At 41.3% G+C, this 26,191-nt stretch overlaps 1 protein-coding gene across 18 annotated transcripts in view; it reads right to left on the bottom strand.

The window, feature by feature from the left end:
- The window catches only part of PDE4DIP (phosphodiesterase 4D interacting protein), a 218,170-nt gene that overhangs the window by 98,004 nt on the left and 93,975 nt on the right, over positions 1-26,191 (bottom strand). For 17 of the 18 annotated variants that reach the window (XM_027058236.2, XM_027058233.2, XM_027058238.2 and 14 more), the window contains 4 exons: positions 10,306-10,382; positions 7,360-7,483; positions 6,995-7,170; positions 2,769-2,886 (listed from right to left, as the gene is read on the bottom strand). In XM_027058236.2, coding sequence (XP_026914037.2) covers positions 2,769-2,886; positions 6,995-7,170; positions 7,360-7,483; positions 10,306-10,382 — 495 coding nt within the window. The remainder of the gene's footprint in view (positions 1-2,768; positions 2,887-6,994; positions 7,171-7,359; positions 7,484-10,305; positions 10,383-26,191) is intronic. The other variant, XM_027058234.2, reaches the window with a different exon arrangement.

The following is a 26,191-nucleotide window of genomic DNA, read 5'->3' as shown; positions in this document are numbered from 1 at the left end:
ATTAAGAAGGGGCGCCTGGGTGGCTCAGTCAGTTAAGCATCTGACTGCGGCTCAGGTCATGATCTTACGGTTCATGAGTTCAAGCCCTGTGTTGGACTCTGTGCTGACAGCTTAGAGCCTGGAGCCTGTTTCAGATTCTGTGTCTCCCTCTCCCTCTGCACCCCACCCCCCCATTCACACTCTGTCTCTATCTCAAAAATAAACATTAAAAAATATTAAAAAAAAAAAAAGAAAATTAAGAAAAGTTTGGGTTTTGTTTTGTTTGGAAATTTACCAAGAGTTTTTCACTTGGCATTGTCACCCCCTTTACTAATGGCATCACCACTTGCCGTTTTTAAATGGCACAACATAACATGACTGTCCTAGGCTACCTTTGAGGCTGGAACATTCACAGTGATTTGTCATACAGATACAAGCACCTGACTATTTATGTCTTCTAATATAATTGTGCTCATGAATTTGTATATTAAAATCAACATTATTTTATTATAAATTATTCTTTTTATGTCTCAAGTTAGTATACTTCACAGGATTATTTTGAGGCTTAAGTTAATTTGAGTTAATATATAAGGTATTTAGAGCAGCACCTGGCATATAGAATATGCTACAACATGTGCTGAAGTTATTACTACTGAAAAGTTGTTGAATATTCATTGACAAACACTTTAAATTACACTTGGAATATGTATTTAAGAAATCCTGTGAATTCATTTCTAGGTTTTATATTATAACAATCTGAGCCACTTGAATGTGACTAAATGGTCTCAAGATGTTATAGAAAGCACTTCAATATTTCTTTTTGTCTAGGGGTGCCTGGGTGGCTCAGTCAGTTAAGCATCTGACTCTTGGTTTCAGTTCAGGTCATGATCTCACAGTTTGTGGGTTTGAGCCCTGCACTGGGCTCTGTACTGTCAGCACAGAGCCTGCTTGGGATTCTCTCTCTCCCTCTTTCTCTGCCCCTCCCCTGCTCACTCTCTCTCTCAAATAAATAAATAAACTTAAAAAAATTAAGAAAAAATACTTCTTTTTGTCTCAGAGATTAAAGTAAGATATAATTCTTGTTTGGACCTGTTTTCCCTGAACCACAGACATTCTGTTGTGGTCCTTCTGGGGAGCAGTAAAAGGAACTGACAACTTTGAATATAGTCTTTGTCTATAAAATAATCTTTCTAAAAAGAGACAAAGAAACACGCTCTTAAATACAGAGAACAAACTGGTGGTTGCCAGTGGGGAGGCCAGGGGGAGGGGAGCGCGGTGAAACAGATAAAGGGGATCAGGAACACACTTATTTGACGAGCACTGAGAAATGTATAGAATTGCTGAATCATTACACTGTACACCTGAAACTAATATAACACTGTATGCTGATTATACTTGAATTTAAAAAAAAGTCCTTTCAGAAACTTTTCACATGTTTCGATATGTATCTTGTGAGAAGCCTACAGACTTTATTTTCCCCCTCCTGTCTGCCAAATTACATGTATGTACATCATCTCCTGAATTTGTTAACCAGAGCTTTCTAACCAAAATGGAGCCACACAGTCCAAGAAGTTTATAAGTATAGCCAAGATAGGGATTTCTTCTGCTCTCATGGCCTATGCACCTAGACTGACCACCTCCAAGTAAGAAGCTCCATCCATTTACCACTGCACCTGACAGATATTAACATTTTCTATTTGTGCCATGACACAGGAAAAGTTGGGAACTACTTTAAACTACTTCTTATCACTGTTATTTTTATCTTGACTCCAACCTCGGTATCTGTGAAGCATAAATTAAACCTTACAGTCTGCTTTATTACTGGCCTAAGACTTATAAGAATATCTGGTAATTGCTTATGCTACTTGGGCACAGATGTATTCTAGGGTTCTTTTAGGAAATATCTTTTTTAGAAAATTAAAAGTTGAACGGAAGAGGGGAGTTCCCTCTGAGGTAACCTTCAAGAGCAACAATATAGACGAATACAATTACTTTTATCATTGTAAGAGTTCTTCAATATTAAAACCACATTATGCACACCTGAAACTAATGTAACACTGTTAACTATACTGGAATTAAAATGACTAATAAATAAAAACAAAATTAACAGAAAAAAAACCCCTACATTATATATTCTATATAGTTAGAAACCACTCAGTGGTGGGCAAAATTCTAATGGCCCTGATGATTCCCACCCGGTTATCCAGAGCTTTGTGTGATCCCTACCTCCTGAGTGCCAGTGATATCCGCAACTTGTTTCTAAGGAATAGAACATGGCAAAGATGATGGACTGTCACCACATAGTTACGCTATGTTATATGGCAAAAATGAATGTATATTGCACATACAGTTAATTAAGGTTCCTACTCAGTTTATTTTCAGTTAACCAAAAGGGATGAAACTGTGGGCCTGACCTACTCAGGTGAGCCTCTTGAAAGAATGCATAGAGGTAGGAGAAGCAATAGACCCTCTATTTCTCCCCACTGCTGCCTGTGAAGTAGCAGGCTGCCATAACTTCTACAGCCACCCAGCAATAGATTCTTCCAACAACCTGAGGGAACCCAGAAGCAGACCCTTCCCTAAGTGAACCTCCAGATGAGAAAGCAGCCTGGCTACCACCTTGATTTCAGACTTGTGAGACCCTGGGCAGAGAACCCAGCTGACCCACAGAAAGTGTGGGACAATGAATGCATGCTGTGTTAGCTCACTAAATTTGTAGGAATTTGTTCCACAGCCGTAGATAACTAATACAGAAGCAAATACCTCAGGAAGCTCTGCCCACACCTCACCTGTACTTCCATGCTAGTTGGCTCCTCCAACAGATGTAGCAGTTGTTGTTTCTCCTGAGAGAGCTGTTCTACAAGCTTCTCCTGGGCAGCCAGGCTCTGACTCAGTTCTTCAATTCTTCTGGAGCAAAGAAAATGTAAGAACAACAATGGTCATGGTGCTATTATTGCCTTTATTTTTCAGCCCACTCCAAAGACAGCATGATCCAGTCCAGTAGGTTTCTACCTTTTTGGGTCATTGAACTTGGATATTTTTCTTCAGAAAGCCATGTATTCTCTGCCCCAGTCCCTTCATGCATACATAAATGACGTTCTGCTTACATTTCACCAGGTTCATGGACCTCCTGAAGCTGACCCATGGATCTATAGACCATAGGTGTGTGACTCTTGGAATAAGGGACCAGAAGTTGTGTTTCTGGTGGTTATTGTTCCACTCAAGAAACAATTCCTGGATAACCATTATGCAAACTCAATACACTCTACCAAATACCTGGGATATAAAGTTGGAAAATCCACAATCTCTGCTCTATAGAAACTTAAAATCTTTTGGTGTGTGTGTGTCAGGGGTTTGGGGAGTGGGGGGACACAGCCACATAAACAAATAACAGTAATGAGATGTAAGAAGAGGTACCAAAACAGAGGTATCTATTCTATAGTACTTTGAGTGCTGTCATGGAGCTGTAGGAAGAAAGATAAAGTGAGTTGTTGAACTTGGCTGAGTCTGGGGCAAGAGAGTTGGAAAACTGGACTGTTTTCCAGGTGTACAGGGAGGAGCTTGAATAAAGGAATGAAGGCATAAATATACAAGATACTTTATGGGGTGCCTGGGTGGGTCAGTCGGTTGGGCATCCAACTTCGGCTTAGGTCATGATCCCGTGGTCTGTGAGTTTGAGCCCCGCATCGGGCTCTGTACTGACAGCTCGGAGCCTGGAGCCTGCATCGGATTCTGTGTCTCCCACTCTCTCTGCCCCTCCCCCATTCTTGCTCTGTCCCTCTCTCTTTCTCTCTCTGTCAAAAATAAATAAAACATTAAAAAAATTTTCTTTTAAAAAGATACAAGATACTTTAGGGGAAGAGTCACTGGAACAAAGGTTGGTGTCGGGGGAAGAGGCGAAGGCTAGAGAAGAAGCAGGAAATTCAGACTAGGATTTAAGTTATCAGACTGTGTGTGCTGTGCTGAAGTATACAAACCACAGGTTCAAGTCAACAGCTATTCCTCATCTGCCCTGTGCAAGGTAGATCTTGTTGTTTCTCTTAAGTCTTAGAGTACCAGACATACCTGTCCTTGGAAAACATGAGGCTACTAAATGAAATGTTTCCAATTGTCATTATTATCCCTGTGTAGGTGGAAAAGACAGTGGTAGTACCTTGGGAGGCAAATAGTTGGTAGAAAGGTGAGGGATACCAGAAAGTCAAGTAGGAAGCTCATAGACAAATTGTAAATTAACTTATAAATTTTAAACTTTAAATTAATTATAAATTAATTAAGAATGAGGATTGACTAAAATTTGTGGATGAGAAAGAACTTTTGGGGGTGGGGCAGAGGGAAAGAGAATCTTTTTTTTTTTTTCAAACATTTATTTATTTTTGAGAGACAGAGATCGAGCACAAGCAGGGGAGGAGCAGAGAGAGAGAAGGGAGACAGAATCCAAAGCAGGCTCCAGGCTCCGAGCTGCCAGCACAGAGCCCTACGCGGGGTTTGAACTCCTGGACCATGAGATCATGAGCTGAGCCAAAGTCGGCCACTCAACCAACTGAGCCACCCAGGCGCCCCAGAGGGAAAGAGAATCTTAAGCATGTTCCACACGGAGTCAGATGCAGGGCTCAATCCCATGCCCCTGGGATCATGACCTGAGCCAAAATCAAGACTCATGCTCAACCGACTGAGCCACCCAGGTAGCCAGAGAAAGAACTTTAAAAACTTAAAAACATCATGTAAATGCAAGCTGTAATAGTAATTATGATGATGAATGTGGATTCCATATCAATTCCCCATAGAACATTGCTTTTTTTTTCTCAAGCCTCCAGCCTTACTTAACCGTTTGACCCTTGGTATCTATAGATGATCTATTCTACTTTACAAAGTTGGTAAGGACATCTGATATAAACTCCCTAATTTATTGGTCACATGTGCATATGTTTTGTTTAACAAGTGTTTATTGGGCTATGGACATGAGACATGGGTCTCAGAGAATCTAGCAGGAAAGATCTGAAAGCAAATATACCACCACACTGGGAACTGTACAAAAAAGGATGTGTATGTAAAACAAGGCAACGATACAGAGACTTAATTCTGTTGTCACAAAAGCACTCACAGAAGTGACAACTGATACTTTAGTGAGTTTTGAAGAATGAACAGGAATTCACCAGGAAGGAAAAAGATGGCAAGGGTTTCCCACAGAAGGAAGAGCATGAACAAAATTCTGGAGATCTGACATTGTTTGCTTCTGAAGGCAATGGGTGGATTCAGGGTTTAGAGTCAAGCAATGCCTGCAACCATGTGACACCATGTGACACAACTCTGTAAATGCCAGGTGTCTTCATTTATAAAGTGTAGTAATCCCTACCTCATGGAGTTGTTGGGAGAATTAAACAGCATTATAGTACTCAGCTCAGTTGTATAGTAAGAGTGCAACAAACGTTAGTCATTAATAGTCTTGCATCAGCAAAGTGGGAAGGGGTCATGGTGGGGCATGATTCTGGGAGAAATCAGAGTTCATATCATAGAAGGCTTTGATGGCCATGATAAGGAGAATGGATCTTTTCTCCTGCAGGTGTTGGAAGAACATTTTATTTTGTTTTATTATCATTTTTAAAAGCTTATTTCTTTACTTAGAGCGAGAGAGAGAGAGCGACCTGTCAGCATGGAGCCCGACTTAGGGCTCCCTCCCATGAATTGTGAGATCATGACTTGAGCCAAAATCAAGTGTCAGACAGACCCTTAACTGACTGAGCCACCCAGATGCTCCCTGGTGTCGGAAAGCATTTTAAATGGCTCTGCAATGACATGATCAGATTTGTGTCTCAAAAAGATCACATTAGTCATTGTGGGTTTTTCACCTACTCAGTGAAAAACTACTAAAGGCTTTTTATGCCACCATAGTATCATGCATCTAAGAGGCTAAATTATGTGCCAGTGTGATATTGTTGAATTTTCCACTTTAAAACTTCTCTGAATGTTAATATCACAATGAAATAGCAAGGGGCAGGACTGGAGGTAAAGAAATCATTAGGGAGTTGCTGTACTAATCTAGGCATGGGTGACCTCAACAACTGCCCAATTACCTTTAGGAGAAAATTTAAGTTCCTTATGGCATATGAAGCCAGCACAATCTGACCCTATTCCCAGCTTACCTCTCACTAGTCTTTCCCAGACCCTCTGCTCTATCATGTGGAACTATTTGCTGGTCTTGATATATGCCCTTACCTGTGTCTCGCTTGCACAGTTTCTCCACCTGCACAGAATATTTCCCTTTCTCACCCACTTCCTATCTATTTCTTTGATCTCCTATTCATTCTTCAAGACCCAGCTCAGATTTCATCTCCTCCAGGAAACCTTCAATGGCACCTTGCTCTTTTTAGTCTGAAATAGATGACAATCCTCTATGTCTCCAGAGTATCGCATGCTACTTCTATCAGAAAACTTACTAAAATCATGGAACATGTGATATGCAAGTGATGAATCACTGGGTGGTACTCCTGAAGCCAAGACTACAATGTATGTTAGTTAACTTGAGAACAAGATAGATAGATAGATAGACAGACAGACAGAAAGACAGAAAAAGAAAGGAAGGAAGGAAGGAAGGAAGGAAGGAAGGAAGGAAGGAAGGAAGGAAGGAAGGAAAGAAGGAAGGAAGAGAGAAAATCATGTAACACGTTTCTTGATGAGAAGACCTGGGTCGTTCATCTCTGTAACCTTAGTGGTGAGGCCAGTGTCTGGCAGGTGCTCAATAAGGGTGAAGAAGTGAATCCATGTCTCTTGTTTGCCATCATTTGACTACTGTTCTACTTATACCTACTAACAAGGTATAGAAATGAGTCCTGTTAATGGATACCGTTGAAGACTCAACCCTAAAAAGAAAACCTTTGGTTGTGGAGGCAATAAAGTCTTGGAAATCATGAAGGTCTACTCTAAGACCTTAAAAGGGAGTGGTGCAGCTGGTATATTCTCCTATAACCTTGAGAACAGGTAAATGACAAGTGACAAATAGAGTATCAAAGGCACCTACTTGTCCCGCTCGGCCAGGGCCTCAGCGTATTGGTCAGGATTGACCCGGTCAGTTGGTACATCTTCCCTGTCCTTGGTGACTCCCTTCAGTTTCTCCGAGAGCTCCAGGTTACACTCTTTCTCTGCTTCCACCAGAGCTGCCATCCGCGCAGCCTCATCCTTTGCTAGCCTGGATTCCTGCAAAAAGAATGAAAAGCTGAGAGGCTTTTACAAAGCCCCACCTAAGTTAGGAGCCCTAGACTGTGGACACTTGATGAGTTGGGAAGGAAAGTATAGGGACAGAAAAGGTGAATGCCAGGAGGCAGAGCAGTAGGGCAAGAGGTGAAAGAGGCCCCGTGCGCATGGACTTTCGGAACTCCTGCTCACCTCCTGTAGAAGCTGGATCTTATTCTCCAGGAGCTCGTAAACATGCTCTGTCTCCTGCTGTCTCTCCTCAAACTGGCGCCGGAGCTCAGCTTCATTATGGCTGTTGAGATTCTCCACATCAGCCCTACAATCAAGGAGCATTAGCCAGTCAGAGCTAGTCATATAATTTAGCAAGTGGACCCGTTAAAAGTTGTTTCAATAATTCAGAGTCACACTGAAATGAAGCATTTTTCCCTCTGCAATTATTTGTGGAATTGCTCTTTCCAACTTTTCTGGTAATCTTTCAGAACTCTAATTTTTTGTTGCTTGTCAATCAGAATATACTTGACTTTCTAGAGGCTTCATTATCGCTATTGCTTCAAGAGGAGAATCTTTCATTTGGGAGGTGGTCAGTCATCAAATGGTTCAGAATTCAACATCCGTGTTCATCTGTCCTTGGTCTCTTCCATTTAGACTGTTCTCCCAGAGTGCTTTGCTAATTCTCTGCCGTTCTTGCTGTTTGAATTTAAAGTGTTCCTACCATTTAGGTCGCTGGGACAGAATATCCATTTGGGCAGCCAAAGAAATGCTCTCCTCCTTTACAGTCATTAACCCACATACTATCCTAAATCTGGCCTGCCGATCCAGAGTTCTATCTAGTTTTCCCATGGTCCCATGCAGAGAACAGACATTTAATCTGTGGAAGCTCAGGGTTCTGGCCCAGTTTTGCTTCTCTGGTGTCCTCAGGAATGAATGTCCAGGCGCTAGCATGTAGGGGGTAAGGTGTCACCGGCTTATTTATAGCTAACAACAGCTGTCCTTGGATGTCTGAGGATTAACAATTTGGAGGCAGTATCAGGTGCTGAATGATCTTAATTCCGGTTTGGTTTTATTCCTGTTTTAAGCCATTTGTTGAGAACCATGGACCGTCTTCTTGTTCTCAGGGCAGAGAACAATATTGAGCCTTCACAGGTTCATGATAAATCAGAGCTGCTCCATCCAAGCCCAGGGGTACTTTAATATTTGGCTCAGAAGGTTGTGTCTATGAAGACCAAAGGGGACTTTCCCAAGGATTATAGGATTCTTTGGTTGATAACGGACACTACTCGGCACCACCCCAGAGGCTATATTTATCTTGAGTTCCCATTTTATTATACAGATTTGGGCAAGTCGAGGGTCTTGGTTGTACAAGGGACACAACTCAAGAAAACAGCCCAAGACCTGTAAATATGCAGACCTCAAGAATCATCAATTTTTACCTTGACTTCATATTCCGTGACAAACGCAATAAACAACAGTTAACTACGATATCTTGAGAATGGAAGTTATACATTTTCTGAGTAACTCAGCAAGGACTGCCTGATTTAATAGGCGACAGCTGTTGTAAAGTCACATGGGCCTTGAACTTGAGGCCAGAAGATGTGGGCTCTGCCACTCAATTGAGAAGACTTTAACGTACTTTAGTTTTCTCATTTCTAAAAATAGGGATAATGCCACCTAATTAAAAGTTGAACTGACATAAAACATTTTTAAAAACCATTACACAAATATAAAAATTTATTTCTCAATCATTGTATGTTTTCCAAGTCTATTAAGCTTACTTAATGCCTTAGTAAGTCTTTAGTAATACCAGCATCGTGTATATAATTGAGTCTAGTTTTGAGTATTCTCATCTTGCTGGACTGTCATCCTACATATCAAGAAGTACTGTAAAGATAAACAATGCCAGGTCAGATTGAATGTATACTAATTCCAGGATGGAATCTAAAAATTATTTTGAATAGAAATTTTAACAATACTTGTCATTTAAAACTAAGGGTTTTTTTTTTTTTTTAATTTTTTTTTTCAACGTTTATTTATTTTTGGGACAGAGAGAGACAGAGCATGAACGGGGGAGGGGCAGAGAGAGAGGGAGACACAGAATCGGAAACAGGCTCCAGGCTCTGAGCCATCAGCCCAGAGCCTGACGCGGGGCTCGAACTCACGGACCGCGAGATCGTGACCTGGCTGAAGTCGGACGCTTAACCGACTGCGCCACCCAGGCGCCCCTAAAACTAAGGATTTTTTAATTATAAAAACTATAAATTATAAAAGTAACCATTTTGACAATACAAAAGTATATAAAGAATACAAAAGTATACAAAGAAAAAAAACAAGACCTCTCCCCATCAAAAACTCTAATCTCACTTCCTTGATACAAGTAATGTTAAAGAGTCTGGGATATAACCCTCCAGTTTTTTTCTGTGTATAATCAAGCAAACACAGGTAGACACAGAAAAGACTGCCTTTAACAAAGGGCCTTATGCCATAAACATCACCCAGTACTTTTCCCCCTTGCTTAGTCTATCAGGGACTCCCACCAAGAAAAGAATACAGAACTAAATCATTCTTTTAAATGACTGCATAATATTCCACAGTATGGTTATGCCAAAATGTCCTCAACCATTGCCCTGTTGATAGATAGCTGTTTCTAGTTTTTTTTTGCCATTTATAAATAATGATGCAGTAAAAATACTTCTACATTTATTCTTTCATTCTCATGCTTTTATTTATGAGGGATAGATTCCTTCTAGAGATTATCTGGTCAAAGGAAACGTGTATTTTTCACTTCATTGCCAGTGCCACATACCAAATATGTTGCCACAATTCAAACTTTCACGAGCAGTGTGTGAGAGTGTCCCATTCCCCCCAAATCTATGTCAGCCCTTGATGGTACTAGCAGATTATTTAAAAGGAAGTTTATAATCTTAGGCCTGGTGAATTTCCAATCTATGCAAGGCCAGTCAGATTGAGTAACAGAGAGAGCCAAAGGGAAAGAAAACACATTGTTTCAGTTCCTCAACTGGACACAGCATTCAAATGCCAGAGTTAAGGTGAAGGAATTTGATTTCAAATCTACTGTTCTCAGATTAATAAACCAGACTCTGAAAAGAACCAAGAGCTCAATTGGTTCAAACTGCAACTCACCATGTTTTATCTAGATGCTGTTTCTTGTCCTGGAGTTCTCGTTTCAGGCTCTCTACTTCAACCTTCAGCTCGATGTTCTGAAAAGCACACAGGCATTAATCATCATTAACTGCCACAGACCCTCTATCCTGGAACCAGGTTCCTACTTGAGTCCTGCCTTGGTTCACAGCTTCTCATTCTATCCCAGCTCTCTTCATGCCTCTTGACATAAAGGAGATTCAGATAGATCAGTATCCCAGTCAAGAATGGACTATACAGCTTCAGATTTCCCTGGAGCTACTCATACGTTCTCCCAACCCATTCATTATTGTCCCCGGATGACAAACACCACCCAAGCCTGTTTTTCTCTAAAGCACTGGACAACGGCATGTATATTAAAATAATTTTTTCTTGGCGGACCTGGTTGGCTCAGTTGGTAGATCACACAACTTGCAACCTCAGGGTCATGAGTTCAAGCCCCAAGTTGGGCGTGGAGTCTACTTTAAAATAATAATAATAATTTTTTTTATTATATAAAAAATGTCAAATTGCTATATATAGAATTATATTTAAATATAACTGGGGATTTAATTTTTAAAGAAATCATGTTGTGGGGTGCCTGGGTGGCTCAGTGGTTAAGCATCCAACTCTTGGTTTCGGCTCAGGTCACGATCTCATGGTTTCGTGAGTTCAAGCCTCACATCAGGCTCTGTGCTGACAGCATGGAGCCTGCTTGGGATTCTCTCTCTCCCTCTCTCTCTCTCTCTCTCTGCCCCTCCCCTACTTATTCTGTCTCTCTCAAAAATAAACTTAAAAAAAAAAAGAAATTATGTTGTGAACATTTTTGAAAACAACACCCTGCCTTTATTGTTACATTGGACTTCCATAAATTGCATTTGCTTAAGCTGAGAGAGGAATCTGATGGTAAATCTATGAAGGGGACAATTAATTTTTATTGAGGTGAAACAGCAACAAATTGTGACTTGACAGGCAGAAAAAGGAAATAAAAACATCCCAAGAGAGGTAAAGTATGAACAGAGACTTGGTGAAATGTCCATGGATTGTTCAGCTTCAGTGGCCTGGTGTCTGATGAGGAGTGGGAAAGGAGTATAGAAAATAGTTTGCAACTAGTTTGTGAAAGCCATGCTAAGAAGACTGAACAGTAGTCAGTAGAGAACAAGAACTCATCAGGGAGCTTTAGGCAAAATATTGCCATGATTGGGTCTACCTGAGGAAGGAGTTTATAGTAGATGTAAAGAAGATGAATGAATCAGGAGGCAACTGCTCAGATTAGAGACAGGGACTGTCTGGCACCAAAGAAGCACAGGGAGAAAGACTCAAAAGGCATTTCCAAGGCAGAATCCATGAGGCTTTCCTGCTTTGGGAGAGACAGGAAGGAGCAGAGACAATGCCGAGATTTCTAGCACGTGGGTGATAATGCGCACTAGTAACTAAAATAGGGAACAGTAAAAGAGGAGCAGGTGTGTAGGGGAACCTAAAGAGGGGTCTAAAAATACTAGTCAGAGATTTATTTTATTAAGGCTTAGAGCAGAGTACACAGAGATGAGTTAGTCCCTTCCCTGAATATATAGTATTAAGCAGGGAGAATTTTATCAATACTATGTGATGGACTTCATCAGATGCACCTCAGTTTTCCCACAGGTATACTGCGATTGCTTTCTTTTTTGATGAAGATAATAATGTCTATTCCACAGGGGACTTTGTGCAGACTCAATGGGATGAGGTACATAATGCATTTAGAATACCTAGAACTCTGCCTTGCACACAGCTGCTCAACTATCTTTGTCCCCCAGCTAACTAGTGCCAGTCAAGAGACCTCAGCCCCACCAAGAAAAGTATTTAAATCTGAAGGAAGGAAAAAATGGAATGTTAGCTACACTGGAATTAAAAGAAAAAGAAAAAAGACAAAATCTGGAGGATGCAAATTCTGTTGGCTCTATCTTTTCCAAATCCTAGATAAGAAAATGGAGTCAATACTTGAATTAATTTGGCCAAAGATTCCAGGCCCCTCATTTTAAAGATAAGGAAATTGAAACTCAAAGAGTTCCTCTAAGATAAAAACAATAATCAAATCCAGCACTCCATTTTTGCTCTAGCATTTCAGCCACAGATCAGTTCAGGAAGCACGGCCAAGTTTTGCTTGATTTAGTAGAAGGTGGTAAATTATAGAATTAGGGAATGTGCCTAATGTATTAGGCAGTAAGTATAGTGGTTAAGAGCACAGGCTTTGAAGGTGATGAGGGCTTGGCAAGTCACATGCCCTCTCTAAAAGCCTCAACCTCCTCATCTATCAAGGGCGGGTGGGGGAGATCATAAGGGCACCCAACTAATTAGGAAATTAGGATGTTAAGAACATTAAGCGAAATAATGCACAAAATGTACACTGCGCAATACAGGGCATGCAGTAAGCATTCAGAAAATGTTAGCTATTATTAACCATAAAAACCAAAATTTGCCCTCTCTGACTAGGATAGCTGAAGTTCTCAACCAACCACATGTTGAACTAATATTATGTCATGGAAAGGAAAGAAAAGTATTACACCAAAGGTAGGATATCCCAGACACCTGCACACAAATACACACCCAATCTGAACAGTCTTCGCGTGAGCATTACCCTTCTGAGATAAGTAGAAAAGAGAAAGGAAAGGAGGGAAAGGAAGAAAAGAATAAAGAGGAAAGACAAAAAACAGAACTACCTTCCTTAGGCTTCAGCATTACGTCTACTCAAGTCGACAATGAAGTTTATGAGGCTCATAAGGAACTGCTAAAATAGTTTCATCTCCACCAAATTAGGTCCTAAATCTTATGACCAGTGATTCCAGTGGATCAAAGCACTTTCATGGGTGTCACAAAATCGACCATGTGGAAATGCAAGTGCAGGCCAATTTCCAGCATTACGACGGTCCAACCCCTCTTCTGTAACCTCTTTCTGCAGAAAACATCCCTGTGTACTAAATCAGATTTATCCATTCTCCACTAGTAAATATTCATATGTAAATTGTCAAATTCTAAGTACAGCTGGAGTGGATCCCAAATTAACTGCATCTGCTTATTTTACCACCAAATCTTGCCAGCTCTTTGTCAAGATAACTGAAGAAATTTTTGTATTCAAGAAAGAAAGGGGTGGCTGGGGTGGGGGGTGGGTGGAAGACAGAGCCTCTTTTTTTTTTTTTTAACATGTCCCCAGAGGAGTATTCCCCCATCTAATTCAAGGGAAAGTTTCAGTGATGAAGCTAAAATTAAATGATTAGAAACAGAACTACAATAAACTTTCATTATAATGAAACCCATATTACCTACAGCTTGAGAATTGGGCTAATGATGAGTTTATAGATTAACAGTGTTTAATCAGACTTCTCTGTGTAGGCAGCTTGTTTTGTTTCGGGAAAAATCACTTGACCAGAGTCCTAACAGCAAGTGTTAAACACAGGATTCTCAAGTCATTTCCACCCTGGTGTTTATTGCAAAGTTCAACACACAACTGGGTAAAAAGCAACCAGCAGTAACCAGTTACCTGACTCTTCTCCAAGGCTTTAATTTTAACTCTACAAATTGTCCCACTGCTCATAGAACCCCAAAGTGACTATCCCTTCTAAAAACAAGATTTTCAACTTCTTGCCCCAATAGAAGCTACAGCAGAGTGAATTCTAAAATGTTATTTACAAATGAGAAATGGTTTTTTGCCTGACCAATTTAAAAAAATCTTAATGCAAAATGTTATCAATCCTTTCAGAGTTCGAGTAGTAGCATTATTACCAAATATATTAACTAGGTTAATAGTTTGTACACTATCTCCCACCAGTATTCCACAAGTCACTTTTAGAAGTGGGGAAGGGAGAAGTTTAAATTGAAAAAGTGGGGTGACAGCCAGGCAGTGTTAATGGATCTGCCCTGACTCCTGTAGACCCTTCTCCTCCACACTTAACACACTCTTAGTGTGGAAATGGACTTTAAAGTTCTCTTGGGGAATAATGAAGATGTTCAACATGTATTTCTTATACTTAGTATGCCTGCAATCCAGTTGAGAAGAGAAGAGCTTTTAATATTCATTTAATTAATTTAAATTCTAAAGGTATTTGCTAGGGAGGTGGGTGGGAGATGGGCTAGATGGGTGATGGTTATTAAAGAGGGCACTGATGGGGTGCCTGAGTGGCTCAGTTGGCTGAGCCTCTGACTTTGACTCAGGTCATGATCTCATGGTTCATGAGTTCGAGTCCCATGTCGGGCTCTGTGCTGACAGCTCAGAGCCTGGAGCCTGCTTTGGATTCTGTGTCTCCCTTTCTTTCTGCCCTACCCCGTTCACACTCTGTGTGTCTCAAAAATAAATAAATATTAAAAAAAAAAAAAAAAGAAAGCACTGAGTGTTGTATGTAAGTCCTGAAATTACTGAATTCCATTCCTAAAACCAATATTGTACTGTATATTGGCTAACTGAAATTTATAAAAATAAATAAGCAAATAAATAAAGGTATTTTCTAAAAATACTAAGATACTAAAGGTGACCAGTGATGAGGAAGTTCAGATATGGCCTAACCCAGGGAAACTTCATGGGTGAGTAACATATAGAAGGGTGAAGGTCATTGTAGATGAGGAAATATGACAGTAAGATAGAAACTGCTATATAATCCAAATGTACAAGTGCCACTCAGTAGCTGACTTATTTCAAACATAAATATTTGATAGAGCAAAATTCTAGAATAATTAAAAAATTTCCATCAATTGATGAATAGATAAACAAAATGTGGTATACCCATACAGTAGAATGTTACTTGGCCATAAAAAGGAATGGTGCATGCTACAACATGGATGAACCTTGAAAACAATATGCTGAGTGAAAGAAGTCAGTCACAAAGAACATAACTCTGTTTATATGAAATGCCCAGAAAAGGCAAAACCACAGAGAAATAAAGAAGACTGGTGGAGGGTGGTAGACTGGGGGGAAGGGAGGAAGGGGAAAGGGGAGACAGGGGCATTGGGGAGTGATGGTTCTTGAGTGATGAAAATCTTTCATCTTGAGTGATGAAAATATTCTAAAATTGATTGCTATGATATTTGCACAACTCTGAATAGTATAGAAACATTGATGTGTAATTGAATTGTATACACTTTAAATAGGTGAGTTGTAATGGTATGTGAATTTTATCTCTATTAAATTGTTATAAAAATGTTTCAAAAAGTCCTAGGAATTTATAATAGTTATAATTAAAGGATAACCATTGCAAATAGCTTATTGCACATGCACTTAGAACAGCATCTAGCATATAGAAACATCATTACTGTATCTAAATTACAAAGCAAAACTACACGATCTCCAAGCTTCTCTAACAAAGATTAGCACTGGGTATTTCAAAATCTCTTTGTAATCTCTCCCTTTTCCATGGTTACCACCCTGTGAGGTATTCCTTCCTTCTCATTGGGATCAGAGCAAATAGTCTCATTACTGGTCTCCCCAACCTCAGCCTCTCCACCATTTAAATTTTTCCTAAAGCATATTTCTCATTAGTTTACTCCCTTTACTAAAAAAACTTTTAATGGTTTGTAAAGACACTGCAATTAAATTTTACTGAGCCTGATAACGGAATCCACTCAAAATCTGACCTTAACCTACCTATTCATCTTCTCCTATCACACTCCACCAGCCTGACTGGATGTCTCGTGCATGTCCTATGCGTTCTCATTGCCCTGTCACTGTCCCTCTTTCAGCTTCATCCTTAAATGCCATCTCCCTTGTAAAGCCTTACTTTACCCCCCATTAGAAGTCATTTCTTTATTTTTTAAATTTATTTATTTTGAGAGAAAGAGAGAGTGTGTGTGAGAGTGAGGGAGAGGAACAGAGAGAAAGGGAGAGACAGGATCCCAAGCAGGCTCCACACTGTCAGTGCAGAGCCCCACCCAGGACTCAATCTCCCAACCCTGGGATCATGACCTGAGCCAAAATCAAGTGTTGGATGCTTAACTGACTGAGCCACCCGGGGGCCCCGGAAGTCATTTCTTATGCCTCTGGTTTTTCACATCATTCCCTTTGTATTTTAACAGTTGCACACCGTAAAAGGCTTTGTAAATCTACACATGTCTTATTTCTCTGCCGTAGGGACAGAGAAAACGATGGTGCCTTGGAACTAGCCAGGTGTGCTCTTTGTTAGCTTCTGCCTTTCAGCTTTGTGAGGGTGGGACATGGGCTTCAGGGCAGGCAGACCTAGAAAGGCAGAAATGCCTTTCTGCCACTTATTAGCTGGGTGACCTTTTCTGTGTAAGTTCCTTTGCCTCTTAGAACCTAATTTCTTCAGTGATAAAATGGGGTGAGAAAAATTATCTTGTGGGGTGTAGTGAGGGATAAATGAAATAACCTATGTAAAGTACCCAGCACAGTGCCTGACTCACAAAACTAGCAGTTGTGATGAACCTGAAGTCCTCCCAGGGCTTTGCACTTGGACGCATAGTAAACACATTGAATACGCAAACCAACAGACTGCAAATGAACCAGGGACAAATGCACTCCAGGGAGAAGTGGAACGACAATGTTTGCTGGATGAATAAAAAGGTGACAGGATAATGCTGTGTACTTGTGCAAAAAAACCCACTTTTTATCTGAAACCTTTAAAAGATTTTCTCTGCTCTAAACAGAACATTCTCTAAGAGGTATATTCTTAGCCCATTGGAGACAAAAGGTTACTAAAACTGAGGCATAAAGAAGAGAAAGAATTCTGAATCCAGCTTAGGATTCCAGCCTCTTCTTCTTCCTCTGCCCTCCCCACAAAAGGGCCAAAGATACTACTCCTGTGCACTACACTGAGACTCAGAGATACAAATTAAGCTCTTAAAATGGACATTTGAAAGGGAAAATTGGCCATGGACCAAGTATTAGATGACATTAAGGAATTACTTTTAAGCTTTTTTGTACAATAATAATAGTGTTGCCGTTATGTTTAAAAACAAAGCCCTTATGTGTTCGAGGTATATTCTAATGTCGTTCCAGACACATTTCTAGGATGTCCCAGAGCTGCTGTAAGGAGGGGAGGACAGAGACAGCAGACTGTTGGTACCTGTTGAAGCTGGGTGGCAGGACACGGGTCCCCAGGACATGGGACAGGTACATAAGAGGTTCTCTTCATCTTTGTATATGTTCAAAAATTTTTACAATAAAATGTCAAAAGGGGCATTTTCAACATGAAAAGGTAAAATATTCATTTTGTTTGTTTGTTTTTTGATTTTTGATTTCTGGCATTACTAAGATCACTAATAACAAAGAACATTTGGCTCCCAGGTGAAATAGATCAAGGGGGTTAACTTCCAGTTATAAAATAAGTCACAGAGATGAAAAGTACAGCATGGAGAATACAGTCAATAATATTGTAATAATGTTGTTCAATGACAGGTGCTAACTACACTTACCATGCTGAGCACTGACTAATGTACAGAATTGCTGAATCAATGTTATATACCTGAAACTAATATAACAGTGAATGTTAATTGTACTTCAATAAAAAAAAATTAAATTAAAAAAGTTAAAAAATAAAATAAAACAAAAAAGCATTTGGCTCCCTATGGTAGCTCCTTTTAGCCACCAAACTTATATAGAACATTGGTGCCCTATTTCCCAAGCTTGAGTGATAAAGAAAATAAACCTCCCTCTAAGTGCCTCTTAAACTTGAGAGTCTCAGAATACAAATGGATATGGGGTCATAGGGAGGAAGGAAGAAATGTAGAAATAAATTACAAACAAGACTCTATTGGAGAGGAATCCGCACCTTCCTTAACTGGTAGACTGGACGAATTCAAACTAATTCACGGTTCTCTCACTTCACCTCTTACCATTTCCAGTCTCTTCAACCCCGACATTGCCTCACTCACTCTCTTCCTCCCTCTCTGCCACTCACCTCACACAGCTTGGACTGTACCCTTTTGGTCCAACACAGGACCAGGATGCCATCAGTGGTTCTCCAGCAGTCATTTTTTAAAAAAAAATTTTTTTTAACTTTTTTTTTTTTTTTTTTGAGACAGAGAGAGACAGAGCATGAACGGGGGAGGGGCAGAGAGAGAGGGAGACACAGAATCGGAAGCAGGCTCCAGGCTCTGAGCCATCAGCTCAGAGCCCGACGCGGGGCTCGAACTCACAGACCGCGAGATCATGACCTGAGCTGAAGTCGGACGCTCAACTGACTGAGCCACCCAGGCGCCCCTCCAGCAGCCATTTTTTCTGATAACCAGAACTCTGAGTGATGGTAGCCTATGGCAAGATAGTCTCCAAGGCACCTTCCAGCCTCTGGTGGTACCACCCTCCTCTCCTCTAAACCAAGATCTTCTACTGATTGAGAAATCACTCCCGTGTGTGTCCTTGGGAGTCATCAAGTCTCTACCAGAGCTGCTCTCAGCCTGTGATGGCTTCTTCCCTCTTTGTAAACCTGTTCTTCACTACTGTTAGACTCTAGCATTCCCTCCTCTAGGAGATTGTCTCCAACCCCCCAGTCAGAACAAAGAGTTCCTTTCTCTTCACTCCAACTACACTTGTTTATAACTAAGAGGACTATAATTTAACACCCATACTGGGACTCTTTTCAAGGTGAAAATATTATATTTATACCATAATTATACCGGGACAACAGGCAACACTGGGACTATCCTGTACATTGGGATGCAAGGTCATCTGAAGCCTGTCTCCAGCATAGCAGTCACTTCACTCTGCCCTGATGAGTTATTTAAAATGTCCAGCTTCCCCTCTCGATTTTGATGTCTAGAAAAGTACTATGCTCTCAATAGCTCAACTATCTGTTTTGGGGATAAACGGTTTATCACCAGTCTTGGGCTCCTACTTCACATTTTTGTTTCTGTATTTAACTTCATGCAAGCATGTGGGTGTTTCAATTAATCTTCAAGCACCTTGAGGACAGATTATATCTTATTTTGTATCTATCACAGTTTGCTGCTGGGGTAAAAGCAGACACTGAAAGAAAGAAAGAAGCTGGACTTCACACTAGCATACATTTGTTGATAAAATCAGCAAGTAAAGTACATCCTGAAGATTAAAAGTTGCTGGAACCAAAGTTCTTCCCATTGCAGTTCTTGACCTCTAGAAGGTCTCAGTGTAGTAAGAGGTGAGCTGGGGTTGGCACGTGAAGGAAATGGGTATCGCACCTTTGCAAGACAGCAGGTTACAAGCCAGAGAGGAGAATGCTCTTCCATATAAGAGTCTTTGAGACAAAAGTAAATATGGCCAGGTCTCACTTCAAAGCAATTCTATAAACTAAAAGAATTCAAGAAGAAATAGATTAGCCGGAGGAAGAGTCTCAAAACCTTGTGAGCAGACCCTCTTATAATTTGTGATTATTCAAAGTGAAAACTAACTCTCAGTGGGTGAGTTTTATTTTAAAAGCTTCTCTTTTTTGGGGCGCCTGGGTGGCTCAGTTGGTTAAGCGTCCGACTTCAGCTCAGGTCACGATCTCGTGGTCCGTGGGATCGAGCCCCGCATCGGGCTCTGGGCTGATGGCTCAGAGCCTGGAGCCTGCTTCCGATTCTGTGTCTCCCTCTCTCTCTGCCCCTCCCCCGTTCATGCTCTGTCTCTCTCTGTCTCAAAAAAAAAAAAAAAAAAAACGTTAAAAAAAAAAAAGCTTCTCTTTTTTGAATCATACCCCTTCCACGGAAAGTGTAGTTCATAAATATTTTTTTCTGCATGCAGAGTTAAATTTCTTTTCTGGACCTCACTGAAACCACTGGGGCAAAGCCATAGATCTATAAAACAGGGTGAAGTATTGAGTATTTTCTAAAATTTTTTTAATGTTTATTTTTTGAGAGAGGGAGACAGAGAGTGTGAATGGGGGAGGAGCAGAGAGAGAGGGAGACAGGGATCTGAAGCAGGGTCTGTGCTGACAGCAGAGAGCCTGATGTGATGCGGGGCTCAAACCCACAAACTGTGAGATAATGACCTGAGCTGAAGTCGGATGCTCAACCGACGGAGCCACCCAGGCGCCCCACTACTGAGTATTTTCATAAGGGTTCTACGGGTTCTGACCAAGGGACAAATGGCTGGTCCCTACTCAATCCCTAGAAACACATTTTAGTAGCTTCCAAGTGAGTTCTTTTATGGATGAAGTTTCTTTCCATTCACCCAGTTTTAAAGCAAAAATTGAACTCTAGTGGGTCTAAGTATTTGGTTCTGTCATTAAATAACTGTGTGGTTTTTGACTAGTCACCCCTAAAGCTTTCTGTTTTTATACAAAGAGACTCTCCCTGTCTCCCGTAAGAATTGTAATATAACCTGCATCCCTCGCCTTAGCTGATGTGAGACACCTAGCCAGAAAGTGTTCAAATGCAAACAGTAAAGTCCTCAGACCCCAGGGCAGAGGAAAGACTTTATCCAGAGTGCAGTCCCTGCCTTTCTACAGATTCCAGGTTCACTGTCATCCACTAGCACAGTTAAGCCCCAAATTAGACACACAGGTGGCCCCAACATGTGACAAGTGTCCTTCATTGTCAGGGAAAGGACAGTAAGGCAGTGTCCTAGCTTCAGTAACCAATAGACTACAAGGCCAGGGCACTCTTCTGCCAGACACTGCCTTAGTGTCCAGTCGTCCAAAGAGATGGAAAAAACCAAGTGGAAAAGTTTCAGTTTATACAGTACAAAATACAAGGATCTGCATCCAAATACAAACTCCACTATTCAGGTCACTGAAGCCCTACCCATGTCAGTCTGTAGCAGAGGTGTGAAAACAACACCATTTCCTTCCTGGACCAGTTTACCTTGGTTAGACAAACACAGACATCCATATCTGAGTAGGCACTTAGGCCATGGATGGATTCTCAGGTGATCAGATATTTGGACAGACACAGCCAGGGCTCATGTGTTGGGGCACGGGAAGAGAAAAAGAGACAGAGAGACAGAGACAGAAAGGGTGCTCACTGGGCAGAGGACAGGGTAGCTGATTGTAAGCTTTGTTTATTTGTATTTTCATCTAATATTTACTGAGTATCTACTTTGGATGGGCAAGGTACTCTAATAGGCACTAGAAAGAGCAAGGCAGAGGCGATCACGGTCCTCAGGGAATTTATAGCCTATGGTGGCAATTAACCAAATGATTATAATAGAGTGTAATAAACGGAGGAGACCTAGGAGCAAGTGGCTGGCTCAGTTGGAGCATGCAACTCTTGATCTCAGGTTTGTGAGTTGAGCCCCACGTTGGGGGCAGAGATTACTTAAATGTGAATTCTTAGGGATGCCTGGATGACTCAGTCAGTTAAGCATCCAACTCTTGATTTTGGCTCAGGTCACGATCTCATGGTTGTGGGATGGAACCCCATGTCAGGCTTCACGTCGGCTCCATGCTTGGGATTCATTCATTCATTCATTCATTCACTCTCTCTCTCTCTCTTTCTCTCCCTCCCCCTCCCCCTCTACCACTTGCGTGTTCTCTCTCTGTCTGTCTCAAAAATAAAAGGGGAAGATGAGTTATGGCGATGTATGGAATGCTCCCTTTTTTGGTAGCTGTACCTGGTTGTAAGTAGCCCACTGGTCAGTTAGGGCCTATGGATATTTGGAGGTGGGTCACCTGATAGGCCTGCCTGCATTCAGCCAGGTGGTCACTGTGGGCCCTTTCTGCATTCCACTTCTCAATTCTGTTTGCCTAAAAGTGGCCTCTACATACATCACATTGTACCATACCACTACCCTAAGTACCAAGTCCTTTATTTTCCCTTGGCAGCTCTGTAGTTTCAGATTTATAGCCCTCCTTCCTGAAAGATTAGAATGAGGAAGCTGGGAAAAAGAGCAACCCAAGTTAGACTCAGCTCCAAGAATGTTTCCTGGGAGGCTAAAGCTAGGAGTTACAGGATTTGTGTATCTGCTGCTGTTTATACCTCCACCTGCATGCATTTCCATTTAGCTATCCAATGCTAGGTCTCCTCTGTTGTTGTTGTTGTTGTTGTTGTGTTTTAAGATTGCATTTTTTAAAATATTTATTTTGAGAGAGAGTGAACATACATGCATGGGGGAGGCACAAAGAGAGAGGGAGAGAGAGAGAATCCCAAACAGGCTTGTGAGGCTTGTTGCCACCAACCATGAGATCATGACCTGAGCCAAAGTAAGGTGTTTAATGGACTGAGCCACCCAGGCACCCCAAAATATCTGACATCATATAGGCGTTTAATAAACATTAGCTTCCCCAAAGGTGGTAAGACACCTAAAACACAGGAAGGAGAGAGAGTTCTTTTTGGCCAACCCTGAGTTTAGGAACCCAAGAAAAGACAGATGAAAATGAAGTGTCTGGATTTTGATGGTGAGTGAGCTGGTGGGGGGCGGGGCATACATGAGAAATCACTGTACCTTCTACTTATTTTTGCTGTGCACCTAAAACTGCACCAAATGATAAAGTCTATTAAAAACATGGGGGAAAATATGAGAGGTGTCTCGGGCTTGTTTTATTTAGACTCTGAGCTCAGAGGTCCCAATATACACACTGCCTTGGTGTTCACACTGATCTGTAACCTAAACCCTTCTCAGCCACCCCGTAAAAATCTTGGTGGGGTCCCAGAAGCCTGTTGATCTGGTCCAACTGAGCGCGCAAATGAGAAAATATACACATAAATACCAATGATCTCAGTGATTCTCTCCCCCTCCCAGCACATTCCTTAGCAGGATGAATCTCTCTCACTTGGCTGGAGCCTCTCTGTTCACAAATAGGCCTGGCCAGGCTTAATTTAGCAAAGTGCAGGCCTCCTGCGAAAGCCAGGGGTGAGGCTGGAGGCCTGCAATCCCCAGGACACCTTGTGTGGAGACAGGAACACAGCCCCACTGAAGGGGCTGCAAGGGATACTCAGAAAGATCGTTTCCCCCAGCCATTTAGGAACTGGAGCTCAGGGGAACCATCCTGTGTTTTCTTTTGACTTCTCTTTGGGCAGCAGGTATAGAATTGGGATAAGTAAAAATTTACTTTGGAGTTAAAAGTATAAAAACTATATTAATTTTTTTATAGATAAATTGGTACCCAGGAAACCTATGGCCTACTAAATATTTTAAAGTTACCCATGGCATCTAACACCATCTGACATTCATGCCCAGATTCAGCTCTCAATTTTTGGATTGTCACTTGCTTTGATCTATTCTCCAAAAAGGATAAAGCCACTTGTCGGTATTCTGCAAAGTCCAGGATGAAGTCCATTTCTCACACTGAAGCTTGCACTATACACTGGAATCGAAGTTCTAACACCTGGCAGTCACTCCCTTAGAAGCCTGGCTGTGTTCTGAAGCCAGATGTCATGATCAGGCAACTCTTCTGAAGTTATTATACCTCTGCTTGGGACCAGGGACACCACTTAAGACTGTGGACTCCAAGCTGTCTTGTCCAGGATGGCAACCACCAGCCACCCGCAGCTACTGAACACTTAAGATACGACTAGTCCAAAGTGAGATGTGCTGTAAGGATTTCAAAGATGTAACACACACCGGGTTGCAAAAACTAACCACAACTGAAGAATATATAAAATCTCAATAATTTTTAAATATTGATTTTACGTTGAAATGATAATATTTCAAATATGTTATTAACATTAATTTCGTGTGTTTCTTTTTACTTTTTTTGTAGTGTGGCCACTAGAAAACATTTAAAAAAATGTTTTAAGGTTTATTTACTTTTGAGAGAAAGAGAGAGACAGGTGTGAGCAGGGGAGGGGCAGAGAGAGGGGGGAGACACAGAATCAGAAGCAGGTTTTAGGCTCTGAGCTGTCAGCACAGAGCCTGACGTGGGGCTCGAACTCATGAACTGCGAGATCATGACCTGAGCCGACGTCAGACACTTGACTGACTGAGCCATCCATGTGCCCCTAGAAAACTTTAAAGTACATCTTATCTTTCCATGTGTACATTTCTTAGCTCCTTCTAAATTATAAGCACTTTGTGGGTTGGATGGATCTCAAACTTCCTCTGTAGCCTCAACGTAATCTTCAACAGCGCTGAGTCCGTAATGGAAACTTAGAAAGTTTGTGGATTGACTGCAAACACCTAGAAGTGGCAGATCACCCAAATCTGAGCCTCTGTGTCCTTGATTCTAAAATGTGGGTGGTAGTAGAGTCCACCTCCCAGTGTTATTATGGGGAAGAGAACTTGAGAGGGAACAGGGGCTGGAGAAAGGAGGCATGGAGGAGGAGAGATAGGGAGACACCTGTGGTTTGCATTACAATTCTGTTGGACAGTTGCTGCTCTCTAAGTTGTTAGGTAAAAGATGTACTAGTTTGAAGTACATTGCACGAAGACATGCTCTGACCTGCGTCACAGTTAATTCTGTGGTATAAGAGCACCGCTCAGAGTTTTTATGGGGTTATGGCATTCATCAACCAACAAAATACACAAGTGACTCCAGCTAATTATAGGTGAAGCAAAACTATCTAGGGGGTGATTACAACCGACACCAGGTGACTAAACCAAAGTCAGATCACTATTCTACCCAAAGTATGTTCAGACAGTAAACTGCAAGTGTCAGGAAGGCACAGACCCCCTGTATCTTCTCACCATTGTGTCCTCATTGCTAGCACAGTGCCCATACACAGATGATTATTTATCAAATGAAGAGATGTTCAGAATAAAAATATAACCCACTCAAACAATTCTCACTGTCAAGAACTTCCTCTTCTCAATTTGTTTGCTTTCTACTTCTGTCAACCCTTCCCTTGAAGAGACTGCTCAGTTCTGGGAATTTCCCCTGGAATGCTAGCTTCTGGACATCTCAGGTGGAGGAAACAGCAAACGATGGAAAGGCGGTCCCCTTTCCACCTTTTCTGTACAGATGGACTTCACCTGAAACTTCTAGGTATTTGCAGTCAATCCACAAACTTCTAAGTTTCTATTATGGGCTCAGCGCTGTTGAGGATTATGTTGAGGCTACAGAGGAGGTTTGAGATCCATCCAACCCACAAAGTGCTTATAATTTAGAAGGAGATAAGAAAATACACATGGAAAGATAATTTCCGGCCAGGCATTAAGTAACAGATGCCAAATAATGCATCTGAACTGTAATTGTTGAGAGAGCACAGAGAGTGAAAGATGATTTCAGGCAGCTGCGATGAGGAACGAGCACCTGAGCAGATGGAATCTGAGTTGGATGCTGAAACCTGAGTACAGGGTTTGCACAAGCAGACAAAAAGGATACAGGTAATCCAGGTGTGAACAAGGATGTGTCGGCTGGAGTTAGCACACATGAGGGGAAGTAACTGACTCCAGAAACCTGTTTGAAAATACAGAGTGAGAATACAGCTTGCTTCCTACTTCATTAGGAAAACTGAAACAACTAGAACAAAACTCCGACAGTCTCCTATCACCACATCCATCCATTCACCAGCATCTGAGCTCACATACCCTGTCTTTCCACTTGTGACCACAGATCAACTGTCCATGCTCCTGTCTAGAGACAAACCTCACACCTGGCATTAGGTCTCATTCTCTCTGCTGCTCAAAAATAACATCCAGAAAGTCTCCTCTCTCTCCTCCACCAATATTTCACCTTCTACTGGAAAATTCTGTTGGTATACAAATATGTTATTTTCCATCTATCTTTTCAAAAATCTTCTATGGACCCCACACTGTTACTAGGTACTATCCTGTTTCTTTGTTCTCCTTTGCAACAAAACTCCTCAACATACTCAGTAATACTCACAGACTCCAATTCTCTCCTCCTTTGTTAAACTAATACAATCAGGCCGTTGCCTCCAAAAGTCCATCAAAAGGACTCTAATCAAGATCACAAAGGGCATTCGTGTTGTTAAATCCAAAGGTCAATTCTTAGTTATTACTTGACTCTCATCAGTGTTTCAAAAGGTTAATCTGGCCCTCTTCCCTTTCTCACTTCCTTTATTTGGCTTCCACAACTCCAGACTATCTTGGTGGAGAGTCCCACCTCGCTGGTTG

This window comes from Acinonyx jubatus, chromosome C1 (genome assembly GCF_027475565.1).
Source record: "Acinonyx jubatus isolate Ajub_Pintada_27869175 chromosome C1, VMU_Ajub_asm_v1.0, whole genome shotgun sequence".
NCBI lineage: Eukaryota > Metazoa > Chordata > Mammalia > Carnivora > Felidae > Acinonyx > Acinonyx jubatus.
The sequence above is the reverse complement of the archived record's forward strand: the minus strand, read 5'-3'. Positions and strand labels throughout refer to the sequence as shown.